At 42.2% G+C, this 24,743-nt stretch overlaps 1 protein-coding gene across 3 annotated transcripts in view; it reads left to right on the top strand.

Annotated features, from left to right (window-relative positions):
* The window catches only part of ACSL5 (acyl-CoA synthetase long chain family member 5), a 44,776-nt gene extending 20,557 nt beyond the window's left edge, over positions 1 to 24,219 (top strand). For all 3 annotated transcript variants that reach the window (XM_060641490.3, XM_060641488.2, XM_060641489.3), the window contains exons 3-22: positions 2,442 to 2,547; positions 7,294 to 7,358; positions 7,480 to 7,581; positions 9,211 to 9,310; positions 10,307 to 10,485; positions 11,181 to 11,213; positions 11,302 to 11,353; positions 12,104 to 12,177; positions 12,776 to 12,853; positions 14,250 to 14,384; positions 16,855 to 16,989; positions 17,515 to 17,610; positions 19,154 to 19,226; positions 19,506 to 19,594; positions 19,893 to 20,009; positions 21,284 to 21,427; positions 22,067 to 22,168; positions 22,648 to 22,719; positions 23,082 to 23,228; positions 23,952 to 24,219. In XM_060641490.3, the coding sequence (XP_060497473.1) occupies positions 2,442 to 2,547; positions 7,294 to 7,358; positions 7,480 to 7,581; positions 9,211 to 9,310; positions 10,307 to 10,485; positions 11,181 to 11,213; positions 11,302 to 11,353; positions 12,104 to 12,177; positions 12,776 to 12,853; positions 14,250 to 14,384; positions 16,855 to 16,989; positions 17,515 to 17,610; positions 19,154 to 19,226; positions 19,506 to 19,594; positions 19,893 to 20,009; positions 21,284 to 21,427; positions 22,067 to 22,168; positions 22,648 to 22,719; positions 23,082 to 23,222 (1,893 nt within the window). In that variant the 3' untranslated portion in view covers positions 23,223 to 23,228; positions 23,952 to 24,219. The remainder of the gene's footprint in view (positions 1 to 2,441; positions 2,548 to 7,293; positions 7,359 to 7,479; positions 7,582 to 9,210; positions 9,311 to 10,306; positions 10,486 to 11,180; positions 11,214 to 11,301; positions 11,354 to 12,103; positions 12,178 to 12,775; positions 12,854 to 14,249; positions 14,385 to 16,854; positions 16,990 to 17,514; positions 17,611 to 19,153; positions 19,227 to 19,505; positions 19,595 to 19,892; positions 20,010 to 21,283; positions 21,428 to 22,066; positions 22,169 to 22,647; positions 22,720 to 23,081; positions 23,229 to 23,951) is intronic.
* Positions 24,220 to 24,743: the final 524 nt, after the last annotated feature.

The raw sequence follows: 24,743 nt of genomic DNA, 5'->3' as shown, positions 1-24,743 counted from the left end.
CCATTGACCCGCTGAGATCTCACCTGTTACTACCATCTCCCCCAAACTCCTCTGGCTCATGCATAACCTAACTTCAACATTCAATGATTTCTCCTTCAGCCTTCCTCTCACTTGCCTTGAGAATTCATCTTTCTTAAAACTTCTCTTTTTGTCTTTCATAATATCCTTCAGTGAGATCTCTTCCTAATTGCAAGACAGTCTTTGTCACTTAGCTTCTTTCCTCCCCCTCGTCTAGAGTTTCCATCTCACCATCTCTTGATTTCTCTAACACAAGGGTTGGTGAACACGCTCTATAAGGACGGACGGTGAGTAGTTTAGGCTCTGCAGGCCACACGGACTCTGTTACAACTACTCAGCTCTGCTGCTGTAACATGAAATCACCAGACAGCATGTAAATGAATGAGCATGCTGTGTTCCAATAAGCCTTTTTTTGTAAAACCAGATGACAAGCCAGATATGGCCCCAGATTATAGTCTGCCAATCCCCAGCTGAGGAAATCCCTCGTTCACGACTTGAGTACCTAAAAGGTTACTTTTTTAAATTTTTTAAAAATGTTTTTATTTATTTTTGAGACAGAGACAGAGCATGAGCAGGGAGGGGCAGAGAAAGAGAGGGAGACACAGAATCTGAAGCAGGCTCCAGGCTCCGAGCTGTCAGCACAGAGCCTGATGCGGGGCTCGAACTCACGGACTGTGAGATGGTGACCTGAGCCGAAGTCAGACGCTTAACCGACTGAGCCACCCAAGCGCCCCTGTACCTAAAAGGTTATGACACCTGAATCTGACTTTCTAGTTCTGAAATCTCCCCAGTTCCAGTCCATCTCAGTGACACTCAAATTCAGCAAATCTCTATATTTCATATCTTCTCCCTTATGCACACACACACACATTTTCCTGTTTCTCCTTCTGCTCTCAGTTAAGTGCATTTCTTCTCATCCAGTTACCAAAAGTTGAGTCTGAATCATCTTTCCTTCTTCCTTATAAACAAAGAGTTAAGATCCTATCTTCCTTTGCTAGACAGGGAACTTTGTTGTTGACGTCTTGACTTTATGTGCCATCTCCTGGAAATCTTCCCTGATGCTCTAGACTAAGTTAGATCTCTTGTTATAACCTCATGTGTTATCCCCTGTACTTTTTTGGCCCTTTTCTCGGCAGTAACTTACATTTTTAGGCATATCCCCAGCCACAATACCATCCCTCTTTTAATGTTTATTTATTTTTGAGAGAGAGAGAGACAGAGCATGAATGGGGGAGGGTCACAGAGAGAGGGAGACACAGAATCTGAAACAGGCTCCAGGCTCTGAGCTGTCGGCACAGAGACCGACGCGGGGCTCGAACTCACGGACCGTGAGATCGTGACCTGAGCCGAAGTCGGACGCTTAATTGACCGAGCCACCCAGGCGCCCCGATACCATCCCTCTTTAACACCTTGCTCTCTAGCTATCCACCAGGCTTGGCAATGTGTCTTCTCACCTCTGCGTCTTTATCCAGACCGTTTCTTCACTCTGAATTGTTCTCCTTTTCCTCCCCTCTACCAAAGTTACCAAACTATAACTTTTTGGTAGGGGCATCTGGGTGGCTCAGTTTGCTGGGCCTCCAACTTCAGCTCAGATCATGATCTCATGGCTTATGAATCTGAGCCCCACATCGGGCTCTGTGCTGACAGCTCGGAGCCTGGAGCCTGCTTCGGATTCTGTGTCTCCCTCTCTCTCTGCCCCTCCCCTGCTCACACTCTGTCTCTCTCTCAAAAATAAATAGACATTACAAAAAATTTTAAGAAACACCTAATCCCTAAGAATAAAATTACATTAAAAAAACTTTTTGGTTAAGTGCTTACTTATCTTCAAAGTCTCTATTAAGTATTATTTCTTTGCAACCTTTCTACTTAACCCAGAGTGGGTAGCATTATTCATCTCCCAGAATGTACATTGGTATTACAGTGTGCACATCACAGTATTATAGTCGCATGTTTTCCCTTTTCACCTCCACTCCGTAGACTCTCATTTATGAGATGCTGATGGATAGTGACTTTGTCTTAACTCACTTTGCATCTGTAGTATTTGCACAGTGCTGGAACATAGTATGCATTTGACAGATGTTTAAACTTGGTGTGATTTTTTTTTAAATATAAAATTATAGTATTATGTCTCCTCTGTGTGTGTGTGTGTATGTGTGTGTGTGTGTGTGTGTGTGTCTAGACGGGTTGAAGGAGAGTGCCAAAAATGTAACTGTGACATTCACTGGGTTTCTATAATGTGGAGATACTACTATTTTGAGACTTAAAACTTCATTCAATAATAAAGGGACCATTCCTGGGACCTCAATGTTCAGTATATATGGTTGAATATATAATATATGGTTGAATTGAAGAATTCAATCCATAGTGGTTTGGAAAGGGTAGGAGACACTCAGGCTTGGCCTAAACTTGGTCTTGTGTTTTAGGGAGGAGCACGGAAGGGTGCTGGCCAGAAGGACAATGACTTGCATTACTACTTCTCAGATGCCAGGACGCTGTATGAAACTTTCCAAAGAGGACTTGCTGTGTCTGGTAGGCCTGGAAGTCTAACCTTGACTGCAAGAAGACCAACGTGTGGTCTTGTGGTATACCTCTTCTCCCCTGTCTCCCTTCTTAAACCCAACGGTAGTCTGAGTAGAATGCTGGCATACAAAATGCAGGGGACATAGCATCAGAACGGGGGGCGAGAACCAGTGTCAGACAGACTTGAGTTTAAAACCAGTTCTTCCCTTTCTGCTGTGTGACCTTGTGCAAAATCACTTCACCTCTGAATCTGTTCCTTACTTAACACAAAGAGGCCCTCCCCGGCAAGTTGGTAAAGAGTTGACAATAATGTGGAGGAAAGTATTTTGATTAGCTCACGGGTCCATTATATTTGTTCAGAAACGGGATTTTCGTAAATGCAATTCCCTGAATTTACAGATGCAGCATATGAGCCGGAATTGGCATCCAGGGCTCCCGATCTACCTTGTCCTTGACCCCGATCCTGGTCCATGCCACTACTCTTTAGTATCGCAGAAGGCAATTATCTTTTGGACCTCCTTAGAAACACCACCACATGCACTTTGGCAGGTTCATTTGGTACATACCAAGGCTCACTACCTATATCTGTATTACTGAACACAAGGCGAGGCACACTAGTTTCCTTCCAAAATCAACCAGCTTATAGCTCTCCCTACATCTTTAGTCTTTGGTGACATTTTATCCAGACATGGGTTTGCCTGTATGACATCTTTTTTTTTTTTTAATTTTATTTATTTATTTTGAGGGAGTAAGAGAGAACAGAAGTGGGGGAGGGGAAGACAGACAGAGAGAGAGAGAGAGAGAGAGAGAGAGAGAGAGAGAATCCCAAGCAGGTTCTGCACGGTCAGCGCAGAGCCTGAAACAAGGCTCGAACTCATGAACCACAAGATCATGACCTGAGTCAAAGTTGGATGCCTAACTGACTGAGCCACCCAGGCGCCCTTGCCTCTGTGACTTCCTATCCCTTCTTCCCTTCTGCCTTTTACCTGTGGCAATATGTAACAGCCAACTCCTGCCAGGTGCAAACCGTGCAGGCACTACACGCATCTAGCCCGTTAACCTCCCCTAAACCTTCAGGAGTAGTTATTATTGCCTCTACTCTTAAAAACGAGGAAACAGCAAGTCAGAGGTTCGGGGACATTCCAAAGGTGATGGAACGAGAAAATGTTGCAGCTGATTCTGAAATCTGACCGTTTGACTAGATTGTTCTATTTTCAGTCAGCTCTTAAGTGTTTTATAAAAGTAGTTGCTCCTTCAGACAAAGAAAGGCTTATTGTAAAGCAAACTTCTCTCTGAAGTCTCCAAAGGGGACTGTACTTGGTTATTTCTGGCTCTAGGTCAGCACTTAATTTAGACTTCCGTGCAAATGACAAAGAAACCCCCAACCAACCATCAGTTTCTTTACTTTTTGGCAACTTTAGATACAATATGGCTAACATAAAAGATTTTCCTTTGGAATTTTCTTTTTCTTTTTTTTTTAAGTTTCTTTATTTATTTTTGGTGGGGGGAGGGGCAGAGAGAGAAAGAGAGAGATTCCCAAGGAGGCTCTGTGCTGATAGCGGGGCTTCATCTCACGAACATGACCTGTACCAAAAGCGAGAGTTGGACGCTCAACTGACGGAGCCGCCCAGGCGCCCCTAGAACTTTCCCTTTTTCAAAATTTGCTTCAGTGAGTTTTCTTTACTGTGTTGTTATTGTAACTGGAAACAAGCCATTTAGCACATGATAAGTGGCATGTATGATACTTCATTGAGAAGAGGTTTTTCAAGGGGCACCTGGGTGGCTCAGTCGGCTAAGCGTCCAACTTCGGCCCAGGTCATGATCTCACAGTTTGCGAGTTCGAGCCCCACATCGGGCTCTGTGCTGACAGCTCGGAGTCTGGAGCCTGCTTCGGATTCTGTGTCTCCCTCTCTCTCTGCCCCTCCCCCACTCGCACTCTGTCTATCCCAAAAACAAAATTAAGAAACATTACATAGTTTTCAAAAAAAGGAAGACGTTTTTTGATACGAAATTAAAACTAAGCAGATAAAGTTAAAAGGGTTTCTCGTGGAAGCAGGCACGTGAAACAGAAAATGACACGTCTGGTCCCAAGTGGAGATGAAAACATCAGCCCTAACATATGCTTTTAACGCCTACCCAATAGATGGTCTCTGTTGCGAATCATCTATGGAGAGTGTTTACACTCTCCTCTAGTTCTGCCCTATTGCAGCAGATCAGAATTCCACACAGTGAGACCCAAGAATCTGAATCTTTGACAAAGCTTCCCAGGGGCTCTGGGAGTCAGAGTTTCCACTCTACTTAGCTGAGGGCAGCAATATGGCCAAGAAATTGTTCACCGGTGGGCTCTTTGTAGATGGCCGCACCTTAGAATAGAGGGACGAAGCTAATCAAAGGCGAAGCTGTTGCCTGGTCAGGACTTCGGCTAATCAGGCTGAAACCGATTAGGGCACCGAGTTTAATGAGGCTTCAGTTGGTGCCCCTTTGGGCCAATTATTTGACTTGTTCCTGGGCCGTGGGCCTCTGCTAGAATGTTCATCATTAGGGAAGTGATGGGATGCAGAATGGCATTTCCACATTTATCACCATTCTCTTACTGAGTGGGCTTGAAGAAACTGCCCCAGTCCTTCATGATGCTTTGTGCCTTAGGGGTAACAATAGTTACCCATGTGCCCAGAGTCACATGCCATCGGTGCTAGCTATCACTAGTGAGGATTTTAATACAAGGGATCCCAGCAGTAGGCCACGGGAGGTGCGTTCTCTGGGATGGAGAAGTGGCTGGGAGCAGCTTGCAGACCAGCACGTGCCCGGCTTCCGAGAAAGTTAGTGTCAGGCTTGACTTCTTGCACATTCGTGCAGCTGTTTCAGCAGAAGGAAAAAGTAGCAATGTTTCCCGTGGACAGTCTCCTCATTCATTTTTTAAATATGTCTTTAATCAGAGTGGTTCTCTCTTCCTGGCTTTCTTTCCCTTTCCTTCTGTCACTTAGGCTGGAAGTTCACTTATTTACCTCTGAATTCTTAGTAACTCTGTCTCAGAATGCTTCCTTTTGGCAAGATCCGAATTCCTCCAGCAATTTGGCTAGATCCTCTGGGTAAAATTTCCTTCACTTCCACTTTTCTATTTATAACTCTGTCTATTTCTGGCTTGGATGAGGGGGCTTCTCCGTTAGTTAGCGTTGCTCCCTAGCTGGACAACACCACTTCTGTGATTTTCAAAGCCGCGCTGTTTGTTTCTAGCAAGTGGAGCTCCCAACCTTCAGCAATTAGGAAGCTTCATTCTTCTCTTGACAAATGTACGCCACAATTGTAAAAATATCGAAGGTGACGGGGCGCCTGGGTGGCTCAGTCGGTTAAGCGTCCGACTTCGGCTCAGGTCACGATCTCGCGGTGTGAGTTCAAGCCCCGCGTCGGGCTCTGTGCTGACAGCTCAGAGCATGGAACCTGTTTCAGATTCTTTGTCTCCCTCTCTCTCTGACCCTCCCCTGTTCATGCTCTGTCTCTCTCTGTCTCAAAAATAAATAAATATTAAAAAAATTTAAAAAAAATATAAAAGGTGAACGTATGTGTGTGTGTGTACAGGTGTGCAACTGTGTGTGCACAAGTGCACATATGTCACTGTGGTTCCTTATGAGTCTCAGTATCTCAGAAGACATTCTATAAACAGGCTAAGTACATGAACAGGTGATTCAAGAGAGTAAATGAAACGAGGGGAAAGGTCCCACCTGAATAGCTGTTAAAGAAACTTAGACGGAAGTACTTTTTAAGCCTATCAAACCAGAAGTATGATAAAAAGATACTATTTAGTGTCTACTACTTGAAATGTCGCTGGTGGGAGAAAAGCCAATTGTCACAACTGCTTCGTGCAGCAGAGCTCCACTGACCGCCACAACCCCCAAGCCCTCCCCAGCCAAGTTATTTCATTTCAGAGACTCCAAGAAAACGTCCTAAACTTGAAATTAGGATTTGAGAGTATTTATTATAGCATTATTTAAGGTGTCAAATTTGGAAACAACCTAAATACTCATACTGAGATAAATTCAACTGCAGTAGAACCCTTCATCGGATGGTCATAAAAGGCCACTGAAATCTCTATAGAGAAGACATGACAACATGGGAATTTTTAAATCAGATGGGAGAAGGAAGCAGGATCCAAAGTGTATATGTGGAATGAACATAACCCTGTAAAATTATACAAAGGAACTATGAAAATAAAGATCAGTGTTAATGATATTTGTGTTTGATAATTTGATATTTGATAATGATAATGGTGTTTAGGTGATGGAATCATTGACAGCTCATATTTTGATTTTTTACATATTTTTTATGAGCATACATTTCTCTTATTATAAGGAAGCTCAATCCAAGATTATCCAATATAGGTTCTTTGTGTTTCTTGTGGGATTTTACTTATTCACATCATATGGGTTGTCCATCCTGCCGGTTTTCTTCAAATGTCTGTTCCAATAAGGGTCACATATTCCAACACCAAAACACCCTGAATGTTTGAAAACCTTTCCTAAATGTTTCAAATGTAGTTCCAAATGCACTTCCTAAATATTTCTAATGTAGTTGGTAAAAACTCTTTCTGCCTTTGAGAACTGAGTACTTACTGCCTTTGAATTTCCTTCATAAGAGTAGCTCACATTCTTACTGGATTTCTCCTCCTTTGTGTCTTGTCTCTTCCTAATCTCCTGCTATCTTCTCTGGTCCAAAGGATTTGCAGATGGAGCTGATTTTCTTTTAATGTTATGTTTTTAGATAATGGGCCTTGCTTGGGATATAGAAAACCAAACCAGCCCTACAGATGGCTGTCTTACAAGCAGGTAAGTCATGCCCATGGTATTGGATAGATTCTTACTGTGGTATTCTGAGCTACTTTGGTCTCTTGACTGCTTTTTTTTTTTTTTTTTTTTTTTTGCCCCCACCCCCACCCCCGTCTTGTAGGTGTCTGATCGAGCAGAATACCTGGGCTCCTGTCTCTTGCATAAAGGATATGGGCCATCAACAGACCAATTCATTGGCATCTTTGCTCAGAATAGGCCAGAGGTAACCATGTTGAAGTTAACTCCAGAAATGAGTCAGGGCTAGGTCTAAAGACTTAAACCCCACCCTGAAACCAATACTTTTATACTTGCTGATGACTTACCAAAACTATTTAAAGACCTCCTACTCTTTAAATATTGTTCCAGTGTAAAGAGTTACAGCTCAGAGCCTCCTTAATCCCTGGTTGAATGTCTAATGATCTAAGTTGGTAACTGGATTTCTCTTATTTCCTAGCCCATTATGATTCACTTTAAGTCAGTCTCTGCCAAATGAGGAGAAAGTAAGGACGCTGTGGGGAGCTGGCAAATAAGAGCTTGTGGACATTGTAGAAAGGAGGGGAGGTGTTTGTATTAGAATTGGAACATTCATGTTGTACTTGAACTTATCAAACAAGGTACCCATTGCTACTGAGAGTGGCTATAACCATCTTTATATAATGAGTTGAAAGAAGACGTAGACATTAAGATGATTGGACTCAAGCTTTAGTTAAGTCATTAGGCCAGTATCTTCAGAGAAAGCCTTTGTATGCTTCAGAATAGTTGGAAGTCCTATGCTTACTAGAGCCAGTTGCTTAACCTAAAAGCTGAGAGGACACTGGCTGCACTTTTGGGTGAATCTACACACTCCACTTTGTTACACCCAGCCTCGATAGGAAGGGATATCCTTGACTTTAATTTAGGAACTTAATGCCAAACCTGGGATATTAGTCCGCTTGTGCAACCACAACAAAATATCACAGACTGGGTGGCTTAACAATAGAACTTTATTTTCTCATGGTTCTGGAGGCTGAAAGTCCAAGATCAAGGTGTCAGCATGTTTGGTTTCTACTGAGGCTTCTCTTCTTGGCTTGCAGATGGCTGCCTTCAAAATGAGTCCTCACGTGGCCTCTTCTGTTACCCTTGGTGCCTCTTCTTCTTCTTATAAGGACACCAGTCATATCGGATCAAAGTTCCACCCTTAGGACCTTATTTATTACCTCTTGAAAGGCCCTATCTCCCAAAGCAGTCACATTGGGTGTTAGGGTTTCAACATGATTTTCAGGGGGGTTGGGGGGTGGACACAACTCAGTCCGTAACACCTAGACTGACATTTAAGGCCCACCACTCGCAGATGCTGACCCACCTTTCCAATTCATTTTGTATTAACCTTCACGCTTCTTGATGTATATACAGTGATGTTGTGCTATCCTATCTTTGTTCATCCACTTCCTTCTTCCCTGAATGCCTGCTCTGCCTCCACCTCCATAGTCAAATCTTACCAGTCCTTCAAAGCCCTGCCCCATTTCCATCACTTTCCCCAAAGTAGTCCCAGATGGCCTTTACGCCACCCCAAAAGTGATCTCTCCTTCCTTTAAATTCCTTAAAACGAATGCTTTCTGTACCTCTTATGGATAGAACTTACTGCACTTCTACCTTTGGATTTTGGTCCTTTGTGTAGTAGTCGTCTCCGCGCCTAGCTTATCTCCTTTATTTAGCTGTACTCTATAGCATTAGCAATGGAAGCCTCTAGGGCCCCACGTGATTTCTTTCAACACGAAGGCCTCAAACAAGCATTTGTGGGCTGAATGACTGAAGTAATACTCTTCCCTTTCAAAGCGTTCTCTAGTTCTTACTGGAGCTTTTCTCCATACAGTGGATCATCTCTGAGTTGGCTTGTTACACATACTCCATGGTAGCCGTCCCCCTGTATGATACCTTGGGAGCAGACGCCATCATATACATTGTCAACAAGGGTAAAGCTTTGCTATTAAATTATAACTTGATTCTGTGTTCATGCTGAGTGATTCCTCAATATCTGCTTTGGTTAACAGACTTGGAATGCTATGGCCAGAATTTGCTCAAGTCTTTCCTGTCCTGTAGTACCGAGGCTATAATTTACAAGGAAGTTACCAAAAGCACAAGCAGGGATATGTACAGATAGAAAGTTCAATAAAATGTTCAAGGTGGCACGGTGTGACAGTATAGTTTAGAGATAAGATGCCTTACTTTGGCCACACTGGATAAAAGGTCATCGAGTGAGTGACTAAGTCATTTAATTGACTAAATCACTATGGAACTTCTGATCTCATTTCCTATCATTGTAAATCCAAGTCAGTACAGTTAGCCAGCATGCACCAATGTCCATGGTGAATTTGTAGAAAAAAATTACCATGGTTAGAGAAATAAGTACAAGCTCAAAGGTCAAGTAACAGCTCTTTCACATATCCAAGATCTTACCTTCTGTCCCAGAACTAGTAGGTTGAGTGAGTAGACCCATTTAAACTATAAACATAATCAGCAGTTGTTGTCGTTTTTTTATTTTTACAAACAACTATCACAGCAAATGCTAACATTTAGAATCATAAAATGTTTGTCTGCTGAAATCCCATTTGTCCCTTTTCTCTTCTACTCCCTACTTCCCTCCCCAAAATAAAACACAGTGACAGGACCACACCTAAGTGATCCATGTTTGTTGTCTGTATTCTTAAGCAGAAAGAATTACATGACTCTAGAAACTGTAAACTGGGTAGGTAGCATGCATGAAAACTATGTGCTTCTGTTTCAATTAAGCTCGTTTATTATCGATGGAATGTTTCAGGTTTTCTGCATTATAAATCTGATTTGCAGACATAATCTCCTTTGGGTACCCACTAGCTTTGAAATTTTCAAAAATCTCTTCCTTGTTGCAAGGCAATCAGGTACCTAGCAGGTACCATGAAGGTGACCTCTGGCTCTGTTTCTGCTTCCAGCTAATATCTCTGCGGTGATCTGTGACACTCCCCAAAAGGCATCTCTCCTGATAGAGAATGTGAAGAAGGGCCTCACCCCAGGCCTGAAATTGATCATCCTCATGGATCCCTTTGAGGATGACCTAAAGGAAAGAGGAGAGAAAAATGGAGTTGAGATCTTATTGCTGTTTGATGCTGAGGTATGGGCTTTAAATTCAAATAATAGCTTTAAGAGGAGTAAATGAGACTCATGCCGTGAAGTTTGAGAATTATTTCTCTAAAACAATTCAGAAGCCATGCCAGAGGAGAAGAAAGGTCTGTGGTCAATGGGCACAGTCTTCTAAGTGGAGGATTTATGAATACTGAGGTCAGTGGTAGTTAAGGATGTGGGTCCTGGAGTCAGGTTACAGGGTTCATATTCCAGCTCCACATCTATTAGTCAGGTGACCTTAGGCAAGTTTCTCCACATCTCCCTTTTCCCCTCTGTAAAATAAGGATGAAATAGTCCCTAACTCACAGAGGAGTTGTAAAGTGTTAAATGAGTCAATCTATATAAAGTGTTCAGGACAGCGACTGGTATATAGTGAGCCCTGAAATGTCAACTATTCCTATTATTCAGAAAGATTTAGTAATGTTCCTAGATGACTGGACCCCAAGAATACAATGGGAAGTTTAGACATCTGAAATCTGCCTGCTTGAGGCTGGTATTCTAGGGAAACCTTATGTTCTTCCCTGCCTGAATATTGGCTTCTAGGCCTGATCTGGGTTAGAGCATTGCTTTGATTCCCACAGAAAAGGGAGGTGTTTACATGGAAAAGGAAAGAGAGGGCTGTGTTTGTCATAAGTCTGTCCATCTTAACCGATGACTTCCTTTCTTGGCTTTCTGTTCACGTAGAATCTAGGCAAAGAGAACTTCAGAAAACCTATGGTAAGTTTTCTTCTGCCCAAAATTGAGTCTTGCCATATTCAACTCCCAAAGCTGTTGGTAGATTAATCCTTTGTGCTTCCTCCTCTAGCCCCCTAGACCAGAAGACCTGAGTATCATCTGCTTCACCAGTGGGACCACAGGTCAGTGCCCATGAAGCTGTCCCAGAGGCCTCTGCTCAGCCAAAAACATAGTGTGAATCACCACTGGTCTGGTAAATATACCCTATCCTTAGGGTCATACAACCTAAGTTTTGAGTATGGATGCCCATGTGGAAAAATGTAAGTATAAGCAAGTAAACTTCATGGAACACATGGGGAGGTTTTTCCATGCTGTGGACTTCAGGAACCATACAGATGGCATCAGAGTCAATTTTCTTCCCCAACCACCACTCTCTCGACTTGACCCACCAGAATGGTTTCAATCAAGGTGACTCGGGGACAGTTCTACACAGATCAGTGTGTGCCCATCCCTACCCCTGAAGCTACTTATCTGTTATAACTCCAAGTAGATTTAGATATGGCCCCATGTGCCAGTTTGTAATGTGATAGTTAGGAAATATAGTTAGGTCTGAAGTCTTAAACATGAAAACAGTGCAAGGTTGGGGGGGGTGGGGGGTCACTTGGAGTTTTATTTTCGACTGTTGCAATGTGAGATTGTGGCTGTACCCTCTGTGGTAGTAGAAGTCTAGCAATGTTGTCAGCAGTAGTGTCTCTGGGTGCATTAATCATTCATAAACGGAGTCCTATACCATTCATAAAAAAGACACAGTGACCAGAGAAGCTCTTGACTCTCTGGAACAGAACCATTTGAATGCAGCTTCTTATTTCACAACCAAAGGCTACCTGTTAGTTATTTAAAGGGTCTTTTTTTCCATGTCCTATTTCCTACAGGTGACCCTAAAGGAGCCATGTTGACCCATGAAAATATTGTTGCAAACAGTTCTGCTTTTCTCAAATGTATGGAGGTCAGTGGTCAATTTAAAAAGAGGTATTCATTAAAATGTAAATCCGTCATAAGATTTTAATCTTGATGTTAGAGGAGGCAGAGACAAAAAAACAAAACAAAACCAAAGCCACGTTAAAGGCCTGACAATGAATCAGTGTGGACAAATACTGGTACATCTTTGTCCAGAGGACTGTGCATTTTGCAGCCTTGGTCTCTTAGAATCACTGCATGTATCTACACTCAGTGAAGTTAAGGAGCACCTTAACTTCAGTCATACAGTGCACAACCTGTGCAACTATGTGTGGCAATCCTGGCAATTTCTTTAAAATTAAAGAAAAAATTTTGTTGAGATATTATTGACATATTAATTTCAGGTGTACAACGTGATTCCATATATGCATATACTGCAAAATGGTCCCTGTGATAAATTCCAAGTCCATCAACACACATAGTTTTTTTTCTTGTGATGAGAACTTTTCAGATCTACTCACTTAACAACTTTCAAATCTCCAACACAGTATTATTAACTGTAGTTAATAGGAGCTGCTTTTAAATCTCCTTTAGAATAGAAAGTTAGCACTAATCCAATGGTGTCTCTTTCTTGTTCTGATCTATAGTGTATTTTCAAGCCCACCACTGAGGATGTGTCCATTTCCTACCTCCCCTTGGCTCATATGTTTGAGAGGATTGTACAGGTGAGTGACCTATGTTCCTACCACGTATGTGAAAAGGCAGTCTTGATTAGTAGTTCCATGTTTATTTCAAAGGCAGCTACACAACATTTGTGATCCTTTCTCTAATTGGAAAGAAGCACACAGGGAGCTGGTGCAGTTGAGTCCTAACCCTGGCATTTACACTTGCTGCAAGCCTTTCTAGTTGTGTCTATATATGTCCAGCAGAATTAATGGTTGCTCCTGTCTTTACCCAGGGGCCTGTGAGTCCAGTGACGTCATAGCCAGGAGCTTACTATCTGCTCTTAATTCTATTTTGGGATAGGAATATTGTTTCTTCCTTTACATTTTATTTTTGTTAGAATTTTTTTAAAAGACCTAGGGTTAGGGGCACCTGGGTGGCTCAGTCAGTTGAGTGTTTGACTTTGACTCAGGTCGTGATCTCACGGTTTGTGGGGGTGAGCCCCGCATCGGGCTCTGTGCTGACAGCTCAGAACCTGGAGCCTGCTTTGGATTCTGTGTGTGTGTGTGTGTGTGTGTGTGTGTGTGTGTGTGTGTGTGTGTCTGCCCCTCCCCCACTCATGCTCTATGTCTCTCTCACTCTCTCTCAAAAATAAATAAACATTAAAAATTAAAAAAAAAAAAAAAAAGACCTAGGGTTAGAGAAAAGGAAGTTTCCCACAAAGGTGCAGAGAAGGAACATTTGATCCGGGTAAGATGTTCAGTATGTGTCAAGGTAGAGCCAGTTAGGATCATATGAATGCCAGAGAGCTGCCTTTCTGTCAGTGGACTCCAGGCTTGTCAGGCAATTCTGGGGCTGATTTGAGAACGGAAAATAGTGCTGGCCTTCCCAAGACACATGCAGTAGTATGGATGGAAAATCCCCTCGCTGCTACTCACTTAAATACCTCTTCAACCAGTTTATCTGTTGATGCGTGAAATGCCAAAATGAACAATTCAGTTCCTTGGGCTAAAGTGTTGGCATCTGATTAATAAAATATGAACTCTAATAAGCATACTTTTTCACATTCTAACACCTCCGACATTGAGATAGTCTTCCAACCGTAGGCATGTTCTGGTTTCAGTGGCAGGGTTTTTCTTAGTGCTACATGATGGACGGTCTCTTACAAAGGACAGTGTCTCGAACTGTCACTCAGAGCTACAGGTGGAATAGGGTGGGCCCTCCATCTCACGGTCTGTCTTCCCTGTCCTGCCACCTCAGCAGAAATGAGTTTCCAACCTGTCTTGGGCACAGGCTCTCAGAGTTCTGGGTATCTGAAATTTGTGGGGAGGGTGCTGTACAGAGAAAAGTGCCTGTGGATGGCAACCTAGTTCCTCAATTCTGCCCAAGACAGCCCCCCTCCCGCCACCATGAAGTGGGCCTTTGGCTCTGAGCCCTGCTCTTTGGTTTTGCTTTTAGACTATCGTGTACTCTTGTGGTGCCAAAGTCGGTTTCTTCCAAGGAGATATTCGGTTGCTTCCTGATGACCTGAAAACTCTGAAGCCCACAGTGTTTCCTTCTGTGCCTCGACTACTCAACAGAATCTACGATAAGGTGCCAACCTTGCTTCTGTGGGGCTTGCCCTGGAGATGAAGGAACGGTCTGTGGCTTAGGCCTGACTAAGGTTTTTAGGGACTTTACGTTGCTAAGAAAGTTTTCCCACATACGCCCCCTACTCCCCATGAGCATCCACCTAATAGCCACATTCACAAATGCAACTGTAAAAAACCACAATAAATGAAAACTCCTTTCATGCGGATAAGATCGTTTGGACCAGATCTGGAGAAAGAGCTCAAGTCAGGGACTTAGGGAGCCCCTCAAAATTAAGCTGACTTATTGAGGAGGTGTTACTCCGCTTTCATAATGCCTATAGGCTCTTGAGTTTCTTGCTGAGGTACCAGGCCCATGGGCAACATTTCATATGCATTCCACTAATACTTGCAAAAACACAGGAAATCCCATCCACACTTACTGTTCCCAACTTCCAGCTGAGGAGACTGAGCCTTGGGGAGGGGAGAGGAGGAAGAAAGAAAAGAAAAAAAAAAAAAAAAAAAACCTGGCCAGAATCATAACCAATAAGGGTTTGGTCCAGAATCAAACTGTCACATAGTAGTTAGTTGTCATTGATCACTGCTCTATTTTTCATTCAACTTTACAACACGGTGATTTTTCTAATTCAATCATTTCTCCTGCATTCATTAGCTGAGATTCTTCTAGAAAGATGTGACAAGTGTTCTTTCCCTTTATTTATCAATCTTTAGAATAATGAATTGGTGCCCCAGAGATCTTCAGAAATGACCAAGATTTTTCATTTGTAATATTTTGAACTCGTGATTTGCATAGTTGTATGCTTAATCCATTTCAGTCATTCTTTCTGATGTTCAAATTGTCCCACCATCAAAATTGGGAACCCAATCAAGTTCTTCATGTGTCCTTTTGACATAACTCCCCATAACATGTCCCAAGCTTATCTTTTGTGTTTCTCACCCAAGTCTTGGATTGTCTAACTTTTCCAAGGAGTCCTTGGAACTGGGATTTGAACCCAGGCAATATAGTAATAGAGTCCAGGCTCTTAATCAGATATTTGATCATCTCACAATTCCATAGACATGGGATCCCCGAGGAAATAACACATGGCCACTCTGCACATGCTTTGGACTCCACCCCTGAGATTCTAGCATTCCCCTTCACACTTGTGAATCTCAGTACTATCCTGGGGCTTTGGTGATGGGGCAGGCAGCATTCTAGCACACAGATGACCCCTGAATATTGAAAGTGCTAGTTTTAACAGAATTGTTAACAACCCTAGCAGCTGTCAGCATGCTACGGAATTATTAGATTTGGCGGCTGTTATGGTTTTGGTTCATGTTATTAGACATTTTTACTTTTGATAGTTTTTTAATGATATGGTAATACTAAACACACAGCTTACTCTGCAACTTATTTTAAAAATGAAGGACTTTATTACTGTGACTACAAATTCCAGCCTCTGTCAGTGATATATTAGGAGGAAGTTGCCTTGTGAATGATGAAGATAAATCTCTTAAGGTTGAAAGAGGTATCAGGAATGACAGGATGCTGGCAACATTTGAGCGTAGATCTCGGAGAGAGGTGGTGAGATATTGACAAAATGATGGTATAGGCATAAGTAGATGCCTAGAACCTAGAGCACAGTTGGCATTAGGGGCTAAGGATGAATAGCTCAATTTAGCTAAAGGCTTAAAAATGGAAGTGTAAATATGGAAGATGGCTAGAGAGTTCTTTTCCAATTTTGAACTGGAAAAGAACTTTGATTTCCTTGAATCTGACTTCTGGTTGGATGGAGTCCTGAAGGCCAGAATATGGGGTTCAGGATTTCATTTTGGAAGTAAGGGGATTTCTTCGAGTTGTACTTGAAGCTCCCCTTTGGCAGGTACATGGTTTATAGATTAGTCACAGTGAGGCAAGAGTAAGGGAGTCTAGGGAAATAATGAGCTGGTAAAATGGTGCCATAATTAAGTCCAAAGGGAATAAATAAATAGAAAAATCTGTTGGGTTTTGTATGGTGTGGTTAAACAAACTTTAGTTACAGATAAGAGTGGTATTTTTCCATATTTAATGTACATAAGCATTATAGGGCAAGGGGAGGGAGAGATAGGAGGGAGAGATTCCTAGGCCTTTCTTTGATCTATTAAATCAAAGCCCTAAAAGTGTTGTCCATTGAGCTGTTTTTTATCTAGTACCCCCAGGTGATTTGGTAGGCAGATGTTGACAACATTTTGAGGACACACTTATTTCAGCTGTCAAAGTTGTTTGCCAAGGACAAGGAATCTGGAGGAGCTGGAATTCTGTACCTATACACTCAGTGCACTTATTTCTTAGTGTGGCCCTAATTCTCTGGAATCATCATTATTTAGCAATGCAGTTCATGACATGAAAGTCACTTCCGTATGAAGCAAGAAGGCACTATCTTTTGCTCACTGGTGAATGGCGTTGGTGAGTATCTCCAGTAGGTTTCCAACTAAGAGGAACTATCATTTTCCAGGTACACAATGAAGCCAAGACACCCTTGAAGAAGTTCTTGTTGAACCTGGCTATTTCCTGTAAATTCAGTGAAGTAAAAAAGGGTATCATCAGGCGTGACAGTTTCTGGGACAAGCTCATCTTTGGAAAGATCCAGGTAGGTTGGTTGGGTACAGGACAGAGCCAGGCAAATATCTGGGCTTCCTGCTAGCTTATCATACTTTTCTTTTTCTCTGATGGCTGAGTGTCTCTTTAATGGGATATCCTTTCACACTTACTGGGTTTACTCCCCTTTTGAGGTGAGGTCTCTCTGGGACAACTTTGTCATTAAAGGAAATTGGTCAAAAAGTAGAAAATGGATTTTCTTAAGTTTTGGCACACAGTCTTATTCTCTTGGGTGGTCTGTTGAGATTATAAGTAATGTGAAGGGTCTGGGAATATAAATCATCTGAGGAAATTTTTAAAAACTTGCAAGTCTAGTCTCAGCTAGGGATGTAAGTGACAATAAAAGCTAACATTTTAAGTGCTTTTCCTCAATGGCATGCCCTAGTGTAAGTGCTTTGTAAATTAACTAGTTTAACTCTTATAAAAACACTGGGTAGGCTGTTCTACCCATTTTGCAGTGGAAGAAACTGAAGCCAAGGGCATAGGTTTCAGCAGCTCTTTTGTTTCTCCTGAACAGGACAGCCTTGGCGGGAGGGTTAGCTTCATGGTCACTGGAGCTGCCCCCATCTCCAGCCCAGTTTTGATGTTCCTCCGGGCGGCAATAGGATGTCCGGTAAGCCAAGCACCTTCTTTGAAAATAGCCTATTTCACTTGTGCACACAAAAAGCTCACTCTTTTAAAAATGAAAACGCAACTGAAAAGCACCAAAGAGAGTGTCACCAAAAATCTCAAAGTCAAGAGAAAATAGCCTTCTCTTTATGCATCTGTATACATACATACATACCTTTACATAAACTGGCATCAGTTTTAAAATACTTGTTAAACAGTGCCCCATCAACATTGGTCCTGGTCAAATAAAGACCAACATCATTTTAATGGTTATTAGTTTATTGGATGTACCTAAGTAACTAGTCTCCTATGGATGGACATTTAAGTCGCTATTTTTTCACTGTTATAATCAATGAAGTGATAAGGATACTTGTGTATCCTTTAGTATTGATGCAAATACCAATTTAGGGTATTAAATGCCTGCAAGTAGGGACTACTGGGTCAAAATATATGGGTTTTTTTTTTCCCACATATGAATGTAGATTATCACACTTCCCTCCAGAAAGATCTTGTCTTTTTATACATTCCTGTAAATAATACACGAGATCTTATTTCCCCCACATTCTTGCCATTGTCAGGCTTTCCCAGTCATTTAAAGCTTAGCCAAGCAGATGTGTGAAAAGTCTCACTGCAGTTCTATTTCTTTTATTAACACTGAACATCTTTTCTATCACTTAATGGCACTTGTATTTCTTCCGGGAATTACTCTATTATTTTCTTTTAGAAAAATGGCCAATGGATAATAAAGTTCTCTTTCACATTGCTTCTAAGAGTTCATATAGTAATATTTGTTTTTTTGTGAATGTTTTTCCTAGTCTCATCTTTTTGCCTTGTGTATTGCTATATGAAAGTTTCAAATGTTTACATAATCAAACTGATTCATCTTTTCTATTTGTGGTTTTTGAATTGCTTAGATAGGACTTCCTAACTCCAGTATTTCATAAGACTGCTTTCATTCCTATTTTCTGATAATCTCATGGTTTTACTTTTTCCTAATTAAGCCTGTGTTCCCTCTGGAACTTAGTACAAGTGCTTGGGTGTAGACATTCTCTCTCTCTCTTTTCCCCCAAATAGCTAATTAGTTCATCCATCTGACCAACATTCATGGCACAAATGAAACATTGTGTCCTCATAGTGTCCCCTTCTGTATATAACCACCATCAAAAATGATTCTAATTGATGGCCAAGGCTAGAGGTCATCTACTCTTTCAAATTAGCACCCTCTTGGCCATTCTTAATGACTTCATTTCCCTCAGCCCCTAAAACCAACAGATACGTAGGTCCTATTGTCACACCCTTCCTGGAAATGCCCTCTTCTCCATCTCTACAAAGTCTGCCTATCACAGGCCCCCTCACTGCCCCCTCCCACCCCGCCCCAGTGCAGTAGCTTATGTGCTTGTTTGCCCCCGACCAGCAGATTGAAGGTGTTAGGACACCAACTATCTTCCAAGCCTCAGAGACCTTGCTTTCCTCATGTCTTTCCACAGGGTATTGCCACCTCATGCTTTCTCTTGAGTAAGTCTCAAACCCTTCTTTGGTTTCCCCAGGTGTTTGAAGCTTATGGCCAAACAGAATGTTCTGCTGGCTGTACATTTACATTACCTGGAGACTGGACATCAGGTAGGTTCTCCACCTACTGGGTGGGAGATGCAGTTGTTGGCAGGAGGGTTCTAAAGGAACTAGGGCTTGAGTTAGACAACCTCAGTGCTTTGGACAAATGTGGCAAATGCCAAACTCAAGTTTCAGTCCAGACCTTTCTATCTTGGCTATCCAGCATTGGCACTGGATGACTTTTCAGTTTTCTTGTTTTAGAGTCAATCCATAAATAAGTCAGAAACATTCCTGGACATTTATCACTGTTTCATGGTTTCCCAGCTGATTCAAGGTGGTGTTTTCTAGGCCACGTCGGAGTTCCCCTGGCTTGCAATCATGTGAAGCTAGAAGATGTGCCTGACATGAACTACTTTTCAGTGAACAGTGAAGGAGAGGTGGGTAGGTTGTGCTCTGTAGTCATGCCCAGACATCCATAGTAAATCTATTTATGTCAAAAAGAGCACACAACTGTGAGGAGGAGACTTGGGTTTGACTTGAGATCTTGACCAAGGAAATGGACATCTCTGAGTCTCACTTTCCTATCCCCTACAACAGGGAGTAAAATTTGGTGGTCTTCACACTGTAGTGGAAACCATCAAATGATTGGAGGTGGGAGCAGGCGTTTTGTGAAGTGCCTCTGCTGGGAGTTGCAGCCTTTCCCACTGTTACCAGCTTGTGCTGTCTTATGTGCAGATCTGCATCAAGGGCAGCAATGTATTCCAAGGATACCTGAAGGACCCTGAGAAGACCAAGGAGGTTCTGGATGAGGACGGCTGGCTTCACACAGGAGACATTGGTCGTTGGCTCCCGGTGGGTGCTTCTTCAAAATTGCCAGGAGCCTCTGTCGTTGGACTGAAGAGAATTACCTGCTTATAAGCAAGACAGGCAGAGATATGAGTAGATTAATCAGCTGAGGCAGCTTAGAGGAGTTACATCTGAATCCTACCCGGCTTGTGGCATCCTCATACTATAAAGAGAAGAAAATACAGTTGAAGAACCTAGGCTGGCAGGTGGGAGATCTGTTGTTCTAGACCCAGCTCTCCCATGGACCAAAAATATAATTCTGAGAAAGTCCCTCACACTACCGAAGGCTGAGCCTTATTAGTCGCTTCCAGATGATGTCTGTTAGGCTGACTTGATGGCTAATTTCTGGAGTCAACCTCCTTGATGGTTCCATGGTTGGTTCAGTCTATTGTCCTACTTAGAGTGTGATCATGTGGATTGTATTTGCCACTTGCCCAGTTCCACAATTTAAATCCCTAAGACCCTAAGCTCCTCAGGCCAATAAGCTCAGAGAAATGAAGCTGCGCATGACCTCTGGTGGCTGGTCAGAGAGCCTTCGCCGGCCCTGCTTCAGTCTCACGAAGCACAATAATTGACTTGATTAGCACCATGAAGCTATCTTAGCCTGCTCCAGGATCTAACAGGAGGGATACATGGAAGGGAGTCAAGGAGGGGGAGATCTAACTAATTCAAAAGTCTTAAGAAAGATAACTCCTTCCCACAGGGTGCCTGGGTGGCTCAGTTGGTTAAGCATCCAACTTTGGCTCAGGTCACGATCTCCCAGTTTGTGGGTTCAAGCCCTGAGTTGGGCTCTGTACTGACAGCTCAGAGCCTGGAGCCTGCTTCAAATTCTGTATCTCCCTCTCTCTGCCCCTTCCCCGCTCATGCTCTCTCTCTCGAAAATGAATAAACATTAAAAAAAATTTTGTCTTAAAAAGATAAGTCCTTCCCTATTCCTGAGAGTTCTGGAAATGGAATAATTGAAAATTACGTTATTTGGAAACTCACAGCTGCAAAGCTTCTTCATTAGATGAGGCAACCATTTACACAACTTCAGCAGGTCCTGGGGATGTTTTCCGAGGTTGCACGTGGACCCTCCACAAGGACATAACACTATAGGTTATTGCTGGAAGCTGCTCCCCTCCCCTTTCCCCAAAGCCAAAAAAGAGAAATGAAAGCTTGCTCAAAAGTCTGTAGTGAAGTCAAGATGTAGAAGGAAAATACCTGTGACTTCTTCCCCCTCTACACTGACATCGTTTCTAGGGCTCAAAAACACTGATGCTGTTTTCTGTTTCGTATAGAATGGAACTCTGAAGATCATTGACCGTAAAAAGAACATTTTCAAGCTGGCCCAAGGAGAATACATTGCTCCAGAGAAGATAGAAAATATCTACATCAGGAGTAGACCGGTGTTGCAAGTTTTTGTGCACGGGGATAGCTTACGGGTAATATACTGTTTTAACATTAGCCATTTTCAGGCACAGGCCATGCCGGTTCTTGTAGCTACAGGAAATCTGTATAAATGGGTTTAGGATGAAAAGATTTGAGTTTATAAAACCGAAGAAATGAAGCCACAGTTCAACCCTCAAATAAGGCAATACAATGTAAAAAACAAAAATGGTCTAACTATGATGGCATCTGTAAACAGATGGCATCTGTTGTCATGGTTGCACCAATGGGTAGTCATTTGATAAGAAACAGCCCCATGTCACACTTAGTTCCCACTACAGTGGGAGTTCCTCTAGAGCTACAAACTATATATACCGTGCGTAAACTTAGCTTTTGGGGAGTGAGCAAGGGTTGGCAAAGAGGCCAGAGATGCTTTAGGCTTCAGGCTGAACACTGTTTCTTTTTGAGTAATCGATATCGAATAGAACATTTTTGTAAAAAGATATTGAGTAGGAAAATGGGATCAGAGTTCCATGAAGGTTTTAAATGTATGGTGAGAAAAGAGTTGGACACTATATTGAGCTGAGGTCTTGGGAAGTATCTATTCCAAAGATATAATCCTGCTGTTGTCATCCACTGTGGGCCACCGCTATCCTAGCTCTCACATGTTCTTGTTCCTGGTTTGCCTTCCACAGTCCTCCTTAGTGGGAGTGGTGGTTCCTGACCCAGAAGTGCTGCCCTCCTTTGCAGCCAAACTTGGGGTTAAAGGCTCCCTTGAAGAACTGTGCAAAAACCAAGTAAGTCTTGCTTAAGAAAGTTCTATGCATACCCACGGGGCCCACCGTGGGAGAGTAAAGGCCCCACCAACTCAGGCACCAATGATGCCATCCTCTCTGGAAGAACTGGCTGTTCTTGAACTTAGGATAGGTGGCTGTAGCTGAAATTGACTGGTTTTATTAGATAGGAGGATAGGATGGGATGGGGAGTTAAAAACAAACGACAACAAAAACCCTCTATTCTTTTTAAAGTATGAATGTGGAGAATAGAGAATCAAAAAATACCATCCAGAGAAAATCTGCTAACATTTAGATTTGCCTTTCCTTCTCATTAGTCTTTTGAGCATTATTAAGCATAAAATGTGCTTGTACATACATACACCTATATCCTGCTTTTACCCTGATGACCTTTTGTACGCATTTTGAGTTGGTTCACGCTTAGCCTTTCTTGTGGTCTCTTTTTCAAATAGCCGTGCTTTAAGCTTGTTTTCTCTTCTTAGGTTATAAATAAAGCCATTTTAGAAGACTTGCAGAAAATTGGGAGAGAAAGTGGTCTTAAATCCTTTGAACAGGTATGTACTACTGAAGTTGTCTAGTTATCTCAAGTCACACTAGAAAGTTCTAAAGTTTGCATGTATAACGGGGTTTTAATGTAGTTCCCAAGGAATTGATTTGAGATTTTGTACCATTAATGCATTAAATACAAATGGCAGTGACTTTTTATAGTTGCTTGTAGAGTCCTTTTTGCTGTCAATTATCCGTTCTCCCCTCTCGTTTCCCAAATTATCAGTTTGGGAATGGGCATGCGTTACTGTTGTCTTTATCCTTACTTCATCAACCCCACTTTTATAAAGTTCTTCACATAGCATGCAGAAGTCTCTGCAGAAAAGTCTGAATTACTAATAAACATGTGTGTGTGTATCTTCTCTTCCAGGTCAAAAGCATCTTTCTTCATCCAGACCCATTTTCCATTGAAAATGGGCTCTTGACCCCAACATTGAAAGCAAAGCGCGGAGAGCTTGCCAAGTACTTTCAAACCCAAATCAATAGCCTGTATGAAAATATCCAGGAGTAGGGTAAGGTACTTGGCAGCTGGACGGGGCTCAGCGGTAGCCTGCCTTGTAGGAGTATGGACTATGGATAAATACTAATCTTATGTTCATTTTTTGTCTTTCCTCCTATTATTTTACCTACTAAATTAATAAAAACCATAGTTTTGGGGCTTTTAAAAAATATTGAGAGACTTATCATGTAAAAGCTCAGCCCTGAACTACACAAATTTGTCCTCTCCATCTTAAATATTGCTGACATTTAGGTTTTGGGTCTACTTTTATCAACATACTTTTATTCAAGGCCCATTTGTCATTCTTTGTCCCTCCCCCACGATCTCTAGCCTAAGTGACCACTAGTTCAAGAGCCAAAATGACTTCTTCCTTACAGTTTTACAGTAAGCCTAACTTGTTGACAGTCCCAACACTTAGGCCTTCCGACGTTCAAATTAAGAGACCTGTAAGCTCTCAAAAGTGGTTTGTAATTCATGTTTTCTAACGATTCCACAAAACCACTGAAATTTTTAATCAACCTTTTCTTATAACTAATATTAAGAGACAAACTCCTATGTACTTCTGTGTATACTAACATCTGTCAACAGAAGGGAAGTGTGATCATACTGAACATTTCCTAAACTTACTGGTTTCTCTGACTGGGGAGAATTAAAAAAAAGTGGGCCTGTAACCTGTCCAAAAAGAATGTTCATGAAGTGTTCTCTCCAGTAGTATCTGGTGACTAAATCTGTTCTTTACAGTTTGCTGCCGAGCCGGAAGCTACAGGGGAAGGAGTTTAAACTTATGTCAAGTGCACTTTTCCAGTAAATGAAGCTAGCACTGAGGAAAAGCCTCCTGAACTGGGAACAAAGGCCTATGGACAAGCATGAGGCCTTCACAACAGGCTTATCTTCTGGGAAGGAACTGACTGATCTTTACTGGACTCCAGTTCCTGCTGTACCTCACCCTCAGACAACACGTGTTGCTTCCACTTGTAAAGTCTTTAAAATAAACCACTGCAAACACTTACATTGTGGGGTGTGCTTCCTCACGGACCGTGATGAGAATCAGAATCAGTCTTAGACAAGGACCGCTTAACAGTCAAGTAAGCTAGTGGCTCCCAAACTGGGCTGCACACTAGAATTCCCTGAGGGGTTAAAGAGATACTAATAATGGCTGGTTGCCTCCCTAAGGATTCTGACTGAAATGGTCTGGGGTACAGCCTGGGCATTGAGATTTTCAAAGGGTCCCTAGGTGATTCTTGTATGCAACCAGGATTGGTGGCTACTGAAGGCAATGTCTAGAGAACCAGGCCTTCTCATCCCACAGCTATGAGTAATAAAATAAATACCAGCCGGGTCCCAACTCCAACCAAGCACATAATTCATCATTTCATCTTTTACCATCTTTGTTGTGTTCTAAGTAGACTTGAACAGTGTTCCTTTCTGTCCTCTAACTGGAGGTAAGAAGAATGTTCCTGGATGGTCTTTCTAGACCCTGAGCCCAGAAAAGCTGAATGTCTGTTCTTGAGTATCTGAAACAAAGGAAGGCAA

This window comes from Panthera onca, chromosome D2 (assembly GCF_046562875.1).
Source record: "Panthera onca isolate mPanOnc1 chromosome D2, mPanOnc1 haplotype 2, whole genome shotgun sequence".
Lineage (NCBI taxonomy): Eukaryota > Metazoa > Chordata > Mammalia > Carnivora > Felidae > Panthera > Panthera onca.
This window is presented reverse-complemented; position numbering and strand designations above follow the sequence as displayed.